The sequence below is a fragment of the Leptosomus discolor genome, chromosome 18 (genome assembly GCF_034619465.1).
Source record: "Leptosomus discolor isolate bLepDis1 chromosome 18, bLepDis1.hap2, whole genome shotgun sequence".
Taxonomy (NCBI): Eukaryota; Metazoa; Chordata; class Aves; order Leptosomiformes; family Leptosomidae; genus Leptosomus; species Leptosomus discolor.
In genome coordinates, this window is record NC_141408.1 from 14,531,713 (window position 1) to 14,545,098 (window position 13,386).

Genomic DNA, 13,386 nt, shown 5'->3' on the forward strand with positions numbered 1-13,386 from the left:
CAATTGTCCAGTTGTCTGCAATCCTTTTTAACAAATTATTAAAAGAAAATAATTATTTATACCTCCACAAATTATTTGAGTAGTGGGAAGGGCAAATTCAGAAGTTTTTTCAGCTAAATGGGCTTAAGTAAAGATCACTAATTTTAGGCAAGAAAAAAAGCACCCCACAAATCCTTATCAATAACTTGCATTTATAGGAAGTTTTAGTACCTTTTAAATGGCGTTAATCCTACTTTGCTCTAAATCAGACAAATTTTATCTTTAGTACCAGCAATAATAGACACACAAGCACTTGACTTGTACTCTCTAACTCCTTTGATTCCAGCTTAGCAATTGCTTATGCAAGCCTACTCACCCCTGCCAGACATTTTTCCAGTGTATCCAAGATAATCAGCTGAGATAGATATAGATTCTTTTCAGCAGTTTCTCCAAATATTCTCTAAAAGTAGAAAGGACATGGATTCATCTGAGACATGGAAATTTGACTTGTAACACATGAAAGTAACGTAGCAAAGCGGCACAATACGTTCTGGCTCCTTTACTGCTCTGGTTTTGAGTTCAGAAATAAAGCCAGTACAAATCAGATCAAAACAGGAATTAAAACCTTATCACTGAAGAAATACCTTTGTCCAGTCTGTGATGCCAAATCTAATAAGGAACAAAGAGGTACCACAAAGTAAGACTGGAGGTACACTGCCATCCCTTACCTTCCTCAGGCCCGTAATTCACTCAGAAATGAAGGTTACATCTTTTCAGAAACTATTTCGGTATCAGTTACTGCTGACTCTTCCAATCACATATTTCATTGCCAACATCTCAATAGAACTGACGTTACAACAAGCCCATATCGACAGGCTTAGCAAGAGCGTTGCAGAATTTAGCACAGACCATGGGAAGAAACATGAGACCCTCCAAGATGCCGCCGCACTTCCGAAACAGGATGAAGGCAGAACTCCATCGGGTGTTTAAGCTGGCACCCAGTTTTACTGCCAACAATAGTGACTAGTTCCAGCAACATTAAGACAGCAAAATAAAGTAGAAAAGATTTAGCCAAAAATATATTGGTACTTCTGCCTACACACAGAACACAGGCAGAAGTCACCCGAAGGAAGCTGCACTTTAAACCACGGGAGGGGTCAGCTCAGCTCCCTCTGAGGTTCAGCAGAGCGCAAACCCTCAAGACTTTTCTAAACCAAGACCATTACGCCAGTCTATCGGTCCGGTTTGTTTCAGCTATAGAAATGCTTAAAAAACACTGCTGATTCATAAGTAGCTCAGTCCATTAAACATAAAAAATGTTAAGTCTTGCTTCTCGGCGCAAAGCAAACGTTGACTTTTTCCATTGCCTTTTAACTAGGTCTTTCCTCTCCAAATCTACGGTTCATACACAGAAAACTGCTTTAACTGTATGGTTTTGTCATTTATCAATCACCTTACACATCCACACATTCCTTCATGCCTATGGAGTTTCATTAAAACAAATTATCTCTCAAAAGGGATTACAGGTAGCTTTAAAATCCCCAGCAGCAGGCAACCTTTTTTCTGATTTTATCAATCCTTTGTAGTCTTTCAGCAGATGCACATCTCTATACAAATGACATCCAAAAGAGTTCACTGCAAACTACCTTACTAAAACCATTTTTAAAAAGTACTGTTAGAGTTCGGCCAGTTTGTTACCTGTTTGTGGAGATTCCACATGCTCACAAATCACACTGCTTCAAAACTCAATGAACTAACCTTTGCTCATGAAAAACCCAAACTCAGACCTTCCATTAAGAAAAAAATTCAAACTGCAACTTTCTCCTCATAAAGGATTCCTAAAATTTCCATTTACCCGACTTGATGGTAGCAGTTACTCTTCTAGAGTCTACCCTATGACATTCACATTCATTTCTTTTCTAGGTTTCTCTTCTCTTTCATTCCACTGAGGTTTATTTTAAATGATGGTTTTACTGATGCTGATGAGTCAAATATTTTGATGGATTTCAGGAATCATTTTATGGTTCCCTTGAAAGCGGAAGAGAAAACCAGTTTGCAGAAGGAAACCACCTACTAAGACACCTGGCTCTAAAGATTTCTCTTCAGGAACCTATAGAAAAAGCCCCTTGAATCTCATGCCTTCACACCAGCCTACTGCCCTCAAGTACCAACACGAAGTGGTTTAATGAGGCTGCAATCCATATCAAACAATCAACGGAAGAGATTTGTATCACTCCCACACATTTTTCATTCATTTTCCTTACTGACTAGTAAGGTATGAGTCTATAGTGGCAGTATCAGACAAAAGACTGTTTTCAAAGATTTTTCTTACAAGGTTCTGTCTGAAACTCATCTGGTCGTTAACAGATAGACAGTCTACACACACAAATGCTAAACCATCCCAACAGCCTGGAAAATTCAAATAGCCTCAGTTTTAAATCCTTTTCCCTTCTTCCCTTCCCAGAAGGATTCCTGGCAGGTCATGCTCTGGCAGAACAGATGATGGGGAAAAAAAAAAACCTTCCTAGCGCTGCTGCTCAGCAGCTCCTCTGCCCTGCTGCGCTCCTCCTCTGAAGCCTTTGCTAGCACTGCTCCCCCATGTCACTGAAGCACCTTTCCAGGCGACAGCAAACATTCTCCCCGACCTCCCAACAAGCAGCGCGTTCTGCTGGGATCTAACCATCGCTCAGAGACCCAGCGCAGCACCAGGTGCCTTCCTGTACCCCCTCCCCAGCCAGCCACGCGCCTTCCCAGCTACGGACCGTTCCCAGGACTAACACAAGATTCCCCTTCACCACCAACCTGCCTTTAGAGTTCTCTGCCACCACTATCTCCTCGCCTTCATATGTAACACAGCTCAGTGCTTTAGCACAAGAATGAAAATTAACAAAAATTAAGTGTAAAAGGCAAGCAACAATTGACTTATTTTCAAGAGACTCTCTGCAGATTGTATAATATGGATAAACAACAATCACTTTGAAAAATCACCAAACAATCCAAAATTAGGAAACTTACCATGTTATTAACGTTTTTTAAGATATTAGTGAGACCACTGATGACCAGGGAAAACTTGTACTTGGAAATGTTTATGAGACATTCCTTGTTGTGCTCCGTACTGACTTTGGTGTGGGTATTCTGCTGGCCAGCCTTTATTGGAAGCTGCAAAAAGAGACAAGTATTATGAGCTTTTTTACATTGGAATTTATATCTTTAAAGATGGGTTAAAAACTTTTGAGACACCAGAAACAACCTTGAAAAATGTTCCACAAGAGACACCTACAAACACATTGATTATTTCATTTTCTCTACCTTCACCTTTCTATTAGTTATCTAGAAAACGAAGCACTGAAGCCCCCCTATTCCTTTTTCTGAACTGAAACTAAACCTCTCATCTGTGATAAATTTTCTACAAATCAAATATCAAGGCAATCAAAAGGAGCAGAAAAATGCAAGATATAATTCTAAGAAGAAATGTTTCCTTATTTCAAAAATTGGCTCATTCGATACATAAACTCTTCACAAGGCCAATAGCTGTGGAAAAAAAGCTGCATCTTGAAACCTGAGAGGAGGCAAAATCACAGTAGCTCAGAAAGCAGGTGAGCTGGAAGGTGGTACCAGTGGTTCTGTCCTCTGCTCCTTCACAGGACAGAGCTGGCCAAGAGGCACAACTGCGTCCCAGGAGGAACAACCACCGACAGCCTCCGCAGGCCCCAAGGACTTGGGTAACTTCGGGGTGCCCAAACACACCCCACCACCAGCCAGGCGACGGAGTCTCAGCCTCAAACACGCCCCAAGCACTTGCGAGCCAAACACAACCCGCGAGCCCCCGTTATCCACCCCTGCCCAACATCCCGTGGTAAAAACTAGACCCGAACCGCAACTTGTCCAGGGAAGATAAGAGCGCCTGCACAAAACCGAGATGTTCCTCCCACTGTGCGCACACCCGGCACTCGGTTCCATGCTGTACCCAGATTCGCCAAGGGTCGCAAACCCGTCACCTCCCAAGCAGGCCCTCACGTCCCCTGCACGCTCCTCACTGGAGTCAGCCCATTACGAACCCCCACGCGACGAGGTGAGAAGCAATTCCTGGGAAAAATTCCTTTTACCAAGGATTTGTACTTTAAAACATCTCTGCCACATGTCTAACGTGACCATCTTTGCTGATAAAGGTTTAAAGGCCCGTATGCAAAATGCTAGAGGTGCTGTATTAAAGAGCCCCAAACCTGGAACATTATTTTTCAGGTTTGGACTGAATCATGACATGCAGGCTACTTGACACTTAAACGGACCCTGTAAGACACCACGTAGTTCTTATGCCCGAGTGTAACTCCCTCTCCGTATAAACTGCGGCTGGCTTTGGGTTTTAAGTACCAGTTTTTTTGGTACCACGGGCTCAGATCACTGTGGAAATCAGCTGGTTTATCCCTAAGAGAATGCCTGACTTCGAACGACCGAACTGCCACGCTGGAGCACACCAAAGACGGAACAGCCACAGCACGGTCCACGAGGAACACCTGCTTTCAGTTCAGGCAGTAGCTTGGGGATCTCTGACCAAGGGCTGCATCCAGGGAACCCCACGAAGGGACCACCCCTCCATAAGAAGGGCCGAGGCTTTTCACCTGCACAGCCTCCTACAGCAACAAGGCCTACAGGGCAATCGAGGTAATTTCCCCTTCATTTTGTAACTCTCTTGCACGGGCTCAGCTTGCAATGCTTTCCAGCAGCACGGTGCCTTTCCATGTGCTCGCTTTAAAACCGGGAAAAGCAGAACAAACAGCATTTATGACTCAAGCGTTGGTTTTGGATGTTATTTTTACAATACATTTTCGGAAGTCATTAGTGGAAGATAGATACATTTAATTAAAAATTTCACCATTACTAGTACTTTTTATTTGAATTTTCAAGTCTCTGTGCTGACAACAGCAGAAAATCTCAATACCACTGAGTGATAAAATACTTCAGAAGTGCCTCTCAAAGAAATTGTGTCATAGATCTAGTTCTGTATGCTTCCATGCCATAGAAACATCGCATCGCACACTTCTGAAGCTTCCTGCCACAACAGCCACTGCAACAAGGTCACCTAGAAGTAAAACTGCTTTTTATACTACCACTTAAAATAGGAAACCATACAAAGAGGAAATATTAGCAGTGTTGTTTTGGGATTTTTTTTATTTCTCAGCTATTTCCTTTGTGCACTCTGCCACGCAGGAGCATCGCATGTCCACTAACAAAACGCAGTGCCAGCGCTGAGTGATCAAAAAGAAGCTATTCAAGTTCTATACAAATATCCACCAATCCAAACATTACTAAAGACGAAACGAAAAAAAAAAAGGCAAAAAAAGGCAAAATTTTACTTTCACTGCCTTTGATTTTCTTTTAGAAAGCAGGACTGACACAAATGGTTCCCTGTATGGCTTCTATTTGAATTGGAAACAGAAGTTAAAGCACAAAGCTTAAACTTAACTGGAGCTCCAAACCATGACCACATGCACCCCGTTTCGCAAAGGGATAGCCCACTGCTCCAGTCAGGCTGGTCTCGCTGTTGAAATAAGCAGCAACATTCAGTAACCTTATCACTGCGGTGGTGCCCGCACAACCCCCCGGGGGCGCGCTGCCCTACACCCTGTCTCTCTAACCCGGTCTGACTGCATCTCCTTACGGTGCCACATCAGCGACAGGGAACAATGGCATTTTGGTCTTACTTTACCCAGCAAAGACAAAGACAAAACAGGTAGATGAAATCTGGACTCTTTCCAACTACCAAATTTTAAATCTTTTAAGATCAATTCAGAAAGAACACTGCTGTAAAAGACAAGGAAAAGCCATTAAGCAGCTGAGCCTGCCAGCTGCAATAATACAGTACAAGCCCCAGTGTATCCTGAGTCCAGGACACAAGTCATCGTGTGTGCCAGGTATTGCTGAAACAACGAGAAAAGCAAACCCGTAAGATGAAGCATCAAAAAAAGAGACTTAACGTGACACTAACAGGCTTGGACATCTGTAAAATATTCCACTCAGTCTGTGCAGAAAGGCTAACATTAAGCCACGGATTTTTCTTTATCACCTATAATTAATGAACACAAAGTTCTATTATCTCTATTCAGTAAAAGACTGTACTTAATGTTCTTATTTTCAGAGGTTATGGAGCAAGTGCAAGTGATTTATCACCGCAAACAAAGCCACTATTTCAACTTTTTTTGCAAGATACAACTTTGCAGAACCTTAAGAATTCTAAATCTGACAGATGAACCCAGTCTGCTGCAGGATTCAGAATGACAGCTGAGGAAACCACTATCCTGACAGACCTTTCATACAGACCCAACCACGCACAGGCACTCTGCAATGCAACCCGACAGTGGCAGCAGGCCGCAGAGCCCTCTCGCTGCCTCCACCGTGTGAAAAGCGCCGAGCTCTACACCACCTTCGGAGGGGGAAAGGTGGGAGACCACCCCAGGGGATCCACCTCGGGGAAGGGAACTCTCCGCTGGTTGATAACAGGCTCATCATTTCCAGTGAGCGACTCGAGATGTCTGAACGCACCTGAGCCTTGTGCCTCGATTCCGATTCAGGACAAGCTAACAAACGTGACACGGGGAAGAAGATCCCTAGCACTGTCCTTAACTGCACGGCAACCTACCCAGCTTTTCCCTTCCAAACAATCCCTTGGAACTTCTTCAGCAGACTTAACACATGGATGTACTGGCGAGAGACACAAAATACACACGGCACCCCTTGTTCCTCAGCATCAGCACTGTCAGAACCAGATACGAAGCCCTTTAAAAACCAACAGGCACCTTCCTCCCAACTACAAACATGCCCTGCGTCACCTTCCGAAGAGGCATTATTTAGTAAAAGAACCTCACGACTAAGCCTTGAGAAGAACACGGAGCTCTGAAAATATTTCATATAGGTTGCTCTAAAAAACCACCAACCCATTTCCAAAAGGCTAACTAAAAGTTGGTCCCGTGCACAAGCTTGTATTTACCCCCACTGCTGACACAAACCACCGCGTTAAATAAGGAAGGACCATGAAACCATCCCAGTGGTTTTCAGCAGCTCATTAACGGACTCCAGTAACATCTGCTGCACATGGGCCATTCCCTTACCTATTCTTTAGGACACCATCTGCGTGCAGTGTAGCACTTGGTTCTGAACACATTACACACGCTATTTCAGGAAAATAAGATCAAAGCTGCTTCAAGCTTATGTCCGAGAAAGATGAAATAGCACACGGAGTGCTTACGAGCAGTGTTACGGTCTGTCTCGGTTCTCAGCTCCTGTGGAAATGCTGCAGACAGAGCAGCTGTGGAAAAAAGTTCTGTCTTCTGCAGGGACCAGCCTCACCTCACAGCAAAAGATGCCATTTCATGTGGGGAGCACACTCAACAGAACTCATGTGAAACACTTTAAAATACATCTTATTGCTACTACTGATTTCTTAATAGAGCCAAGATGAAAAAGACAAAGCTGGTATCTGCAACCAGTGCTTTTTCAGGTCTCTGATTCTGTATAGATTTCAAATGCTGCAGAGAGAATCAACAGGAGGAGGGAATATTTGTTTTAATTTAGAGCAAGAATCGCAAATTCCTACTGGCTTTCAGTTTTTACAAAAGCTGTCTTAACTGAAAGCAATCATATCTCAAACTACAAACAGGGAGCCTAACCATAATCCACATAATAAAGGGCTTCTTTCTTTAAAGCACAGCATAATCACTTAAGTTGCCACAAGTTTATACAGGATTAATACCTTTTATTATACCTGACAGTTTTAAACAGTCTAGATTTAAATGGTTTAGGCAGTCAGCTTTCTCTAACTATGCTTAGAACTATTTCACTACTGCATCAGCCTTCCCACGATTTCAGCTTGCAACAGGTTTAAAAATACAGTACATCAAACTGCAAGTGAACATTTCCATCGGAAAGAGAGAATTTTATTTTCCAAGGACCTGATTATGTCTGAAACCACCGAGAATTTCACTAAAACAGAGCCTAGCCTCCTCGGGCTATGGCAGCCCGTTTCTATCCTCATCACCGAAAGTTTATCAAAACAGAGTAACTAGCACCACCCACAAAGTCAGTCAAGAGATTTCACGTGTGCTGTGTAAGAAACGCGCCCGGCCTCACATGTATCATCAGCAGCTTCTTTCTGCCCCAGCTGGAACCTTCAGGCAGCCTCCAGGGGAGCTGGAAGCAGAGGGCGCTGCAGCAGGGGCAGCCTCGGGAGCCAGTGCAGCTGGGCAAGACGGGCAGCGTCTTCCAGCAGTGCCCTCAGTGAGCCAGCCCCTGGTCAAGGCACCAAACCACGCTTGCCAGTCATTGCAGGCCCACAGAACTCTACACACAAAAGCAGATTTTGGTTAAAGCAGCAGTTACAACAATAAACAAGGGTAGACAAAAACAGGCTGGTTTGCACCGATTTTTCTTCTTTCAATACAGATCAGCGTTCTCTCACTTTGTGTTTCATCTGGCTTAAAACGAATTCAAGCACTCAGCAAATGAATGAAAAGCCTGTCTATATCTACAAATCTCAGTGAAAGATGGTTACACTTCCCTCTTTTGTAAAGGAAGGAAGAAACCTTGAAAAATTTTGTCTTCTCCCACGCAGAAAAAACCCAAAACCCTGAACAACCCACAACAAACATGAGCTTCCCCGCCTCACTCAAACACACTGATGACAGAGTAACTAGTGGCTCCCTCAGTGCTGAACCAAGAGGTCCTGCCTTTCGAAGGGCACACATAGTGTCCAACAACTCAAGAACTCCTTATCACCACTAAAAGAACATGCACGTATTCATCATGTTTTTGTGAAGTATGAACCTGATGCTCAAACAAGCAGCCTGAAGTGTAGCAAGTAGGCAACGCCAGAACCACGCGACTCCCCAACAGCGACACAGACCTAAGGAGTCACCAGAAGCACTTAAATACCAGCAGTGACTGACGGTGCCACAACTACTTGGCATTTGGGTACTCAGCTAACAGCAGCCACCTCTCCACTGTGAAGATCACTGTCAGGCTAGAAAAGGCGGAGGAAATGATGTATTAAAAGCAAACAAGCAAAATTAAGAATGCTGAGTTGAAATTAATAAATGAGAGAAAACTTCTCACAAAAAGGTGGGGATTAATGCCTCATCCTTGCTTCACTGCTTCATTCACCTGGTGACACAATGGTTAAAAAAAAATTTGCACTGGTTAAACAAAAATACGCCACAAGCTAATCAAAATTTTGTAAAGAGCACCTACCATGCAAGCTGTGCTACGACTGCAACAGCCAACACTGCATTTGAGGTGAGTTATCCCTGCGCCTCCCGTGTGTCAGCATCTCAAAAATCGGAACAGCCTTCTTCCTACCACGACAGGATTCCTCCCATACACCTATCTGTAATTATCCCATAAAATGTATAGAGAGAAATAATTCTGCTTAAAAAGCTGAAGTTCTTAACTCCTAACAGATGTCGGCAAGCCTGGTTCCACAATATACATAACAAAGCCAACGACAAAGCCTAGGGCCCTTTAACACCAGTACACAAAGAAATATTTTCTTGCATTATTGAGAGCATAATCAGTACCATGCTTTTTAAGCTTATGGAAAAAATGATCTATGACTCAAGATAAGGGGGGGGGAATAAGTTAACTATGCAAATATGCCCAAAATGTATTGGAAAAATCTGCATCATTTTAATGTCAAAAGACAAAGTTTGGTATTTTCTTTTTTTTAAAAAAAAGCTTCATTTACAGCAGCTTTAATATAAATGTAAAAAGGAACGGCTTCTTTTTACACAACCAGGCCACAATCCCTCTGCGGGTTGTCAAAAGCCAAGCGTCACTGAGAGGGTCGCATGATCCCAGAGCAGGTGAACAGAAGTCACCTACAGAGCCAGCTTCACGTCTCTGGTCGCTGTCACACCGCGCAGGGTCTCGCAGAGCTGTGCCTGGGGCGGCACAAAGGCTGTACTCACAGCACAGCAAAATGAGAGACAACCCAGAAACGGATTGTTCAGCCTAAACCGAGCTCACACGCCAGGAAAGCATCTTGGGAGGCAAAATGCAGAGTCTAAGCACCAAGCTTAGCCCCACTGAGAAAGTCATGCCACCTAATCCCAGTAAGCAGTTCCTGCGTGTGGATCAGAGAAATACGAAGCCTAAGGCCAACAAATCCCTCTTCTTTCCATTCACAAAATCCTCCTGCAAACTACTAGCACTGACTTTTGTGAAGAGAAGTCCATATCTATCACTGTAACAACGTTGGCTAGAAAACCCTCTCCGTCCCACACAACTGTGCTCCCAGCGATGTGGATGAAATTTCACCCTGACATCCACCGTCACGCTATGGGGAACAAGGCAGCACTGCCTGAGCAGTTCCACGCAGTCCTCCTTAAACTCATTCTTGAAGCTTCACCTCCTTTCTGATGAACAAGATGATGTAAACCGAGGAAGTAAATTTCACAGGAATGTCTACAAAAAGCAAACACACTTTTGGAAGAGGTGGGGGAGCAGAAGCGAAGAGGAACCGAGCATCTCACCCCTCCACTCCCCGCACAGATCTGACTGATACGCCACTGCTGCTCAGCAGACTGGCACGGCGGAGCCCACCCCACCACTGAGACTGGGATCCCCCCCTCCAGAGAGATGTAGGAAGCATCAGGTCGGCGGGAAGGGACAGCAGACCGGCAGGCAGCACCCGGCCCCACCCAGCCACCCTGCCCAGCACAATGGGCGCAGCGAGCCGCCGCCCCCCAGCCGGGGCTGAGCGGGGACCCGCCGCCCAGCCGGGCGCTGGGGGGGCCCAGCTCCCTCGGTCCCCCGGCACGGCCAGGAAGCCGGCGGCGGGGAAGAAGACAGGAGGCAGCGCTCCCACCCGCCGCCTCCGGCCCGGGGAGCGGGGCAGCCTCCCGCGCCGCTCGCCCCCTCCCGCCCGCAGCGGCCCGCGCCTCCAGCCCCCGGCCCCGCCGAGGCCCCTCGCCCCCGGCAGCGGCCCGCCCCAGCCCTCCCCGCGCCGCCCCTGCTCCCCCGCCGGCCCCGGCCCAGCGCGGCGGGGGGGGGGGGGGGGGGGGAGCAGCCGCGCCGCCGCCCCTCCTCACAGCCGCCCCCGCTACCTGCTCATCGAAGCGGTTCACCACGGCCTGCACCCACTCCACCGGCTTGTGGGCCGCCATGTCCCCCCGCCTGCCCGGCCAGGGAGGGGGGCGGATCCCCGCAGGGAAGGCGGCAGGAGAGGCGCCGGGCGAGGGGAGCGTCTCCGTATCCCTGGCGCGCTCCGGGGCCCTCAGCTCCCCGCAGCCATCAGCGCCCAGGGCCCGCCATGACACCACACCGGAAGCGGGAGCCCAGGCCGCCCCCGCCCGCCCGAGCAGCAGCGCCGCGGCCGCCGCGCCAGGGGGAGCGCCGAGACACAGGCGGCGGCGGGCGGCGCCTGCGCGGCCGTGGGGACGCAGGGCGCCTGCGCGGCCGCGGGGAAGGAGCCGCGCTGCGCCTGCGCCCCTCGCCCCCGCCCGACTTGCACCGCCCCTGCGCCTGCGCCGCAGAGGGGCCAAGCGGCAGGCAGCGAGGGGCCGTGGCGCATGCGCTGTCCGCCGGGGGCGGGGCTTTGGGAGGGCAGGGGGTGCGCGGCGGCGGCGGCGGCGGCGGCCGGGCCCGGGGTTGCCTTTTCCCTGCCCCGGTGTGTGCGGGAGGGAGCCCGGCGCCCCGCAGGCCCTGCCCCGCAGGCCCCGCCCCGCCGCAGCGCGGGAACCCGCCGGGTGTCGCCTCTGGCCCCTGAGGGCGGTGGGGAGAGCGGCTGGTCCCGGCGAGGGGTGGCCGGGCCTGGGCTCGCCGGTCTGCCCGGGCAGTCTCGCCGCCGGAGGGGAGCCCGGGAGGCGGCTCTGGGTGCACCGGCCACTTGCGGTCCTTCCTCCGAGTTCCCGCGCCGCCGGAGCGGCAGCCGCTGCCCGCAGCCCGGCCCTGGAGCGCTGCTCACGCAGCCGGTGCCCGGCGGGCAGGAGGCTGGAGGGTGGATCTTGGGGCCGACCCGCCCGTTGGCAGGAGGCGCCGCCTGACCTGCCGGCTCGCCCTTGGGCGAAGCGCGGACGGGCCTGACCGGGCGGTTCGTCTCCCTTCCGAAGGAACAGACACGCTTGTGCGTGAGGCTGCAGCCGGGAGAGCCGGGGAGGGGCCGTGTCCCGCTGGCACCGCCCGTGCAGGCGTTCACCGCCGCTGACCCTGCGGAGCCCGGGAAAGAGGGAGGGAAAAACCCTCCCGAGGTAGAAAGTACCGTAACAGCGTAAACTGCTCTTCAAAATAAAGGTTCTTTTAAAAGTCCCCCTTGAAATTATGTATTCGAGAAATTATTTCTATCCTTTGACCACCGATCACAAGGGAACGTTTCACCCCTCCGAACTTGAGGCGTGCGTTGATCTGAAGTGCAGCAGGGCTTTACACGGCGATTGACGCCTTCTCTTGGCAGACACGAGCCGGTTGGCGGCTGCTGGCTTTATTCAAGTGGCAGTGGCCGTTTCAAAACCGCTGTGTTTGATGGAGATGATCTACAATTTTGGTATTATACATAGGCGGGAATGCGTAGCTGTATGTTACCTTTTGAATAATAATAAAAAAGGTTATCCTTTTTATAAATTAGTTTATTTCAGTTTAATGGCTTCTGTTCCATCTCATGGCTTCTACTGCAGAATTCTAGCAGTAACTAAAAGTATGAAATGTAGCCCACAAAAATTCTTCCTCAACCTCGTTACACGGTACCCAGCCAGCTGCTTACTCTTTGTGCTCAGAAAAGTAGGATACGTGGATAACAAGACAAATAAACATCCACTTCCAGTTTCCTTCTTGGGAATGTGCGCTTGTTTTCCTGCTGGGTAGACAGAAGCACAAAATAATGTCCTTACGTGCTAGAGTTGTTAGAATTCTGACAATAAAGGTGCAACTCTTGAACACAGGGTTTCAAATTGTCAAATGCAGAGTGAAGAACTGGAGAATAAAATGGACTTTCTTTCTGGTACTCCTCTCAGCAGGGGCCATGATTTGGCTTGGGGACTCCTGCTATTACCGTAGCACACACTAATTATTACCAGCAATAGCAACAATGAACTATATTTTCAGGTCGCTTTCCCTGTAAATAACAGAGGATAGAATTCCTGTAATTCAGATGTACAGTATGAACAATTCCATTGCATTCTAGCCACAAATTCAGAACTTGGTTCACAGGAAGTATTTGAAAAGGCAGATGTTTTATAAAAAGATGAAAATCAATTGCAAATATTTTATTTAAGAAAAAAAAAATTAATTGGTTGAAGAATAAATAGTAGGTTTCTACCTGCACAACTTGTGGTACCATCTTTCAGGAAATGCAAAAAGCATTCTGATTTATACAGGCTGTGAAGTCCCATATTGGGCTGTTAAGTGCACTGAATTTTGTATTAT

At 47.8% G+C, this 13,386-nt stretch overlaps 1 protein-coding gene across 3 annotated transcripts in view; it reads right to left on the reverse strand.

Annotated features, from left to right (window-relative positions):
* Window positions 1-11,132, reverse strand: part of NF1 (neurofibromin 1) — a 93,384-nt gene extending 82,252 nt beyond the window's left edge. For all 3 annotated transcript variants that reach the window (XM_086475305.1, XM_086475304.1, XM_086475303.1), the window contains exons 1-3: window positions 11,073-11,132; window positions 2,995-3,138; window positions 356-439 (exon numbers count right to left, since the gene is read on the reverse strand). In XM_086475305.1, coding sequence (XP_086331431.1) covers window positions 356-439; window positions 2,995-3,138; window positions 11,073-11,132 — 288 coding nt within the window. The remainder of the gene's footprint in view (window positions 1-355; window positions 440-2,994; window positions 3,139-11,072) is intronic.
* Window positions 11,133-13,386: the final 2,254 nt, after the last annotated feature.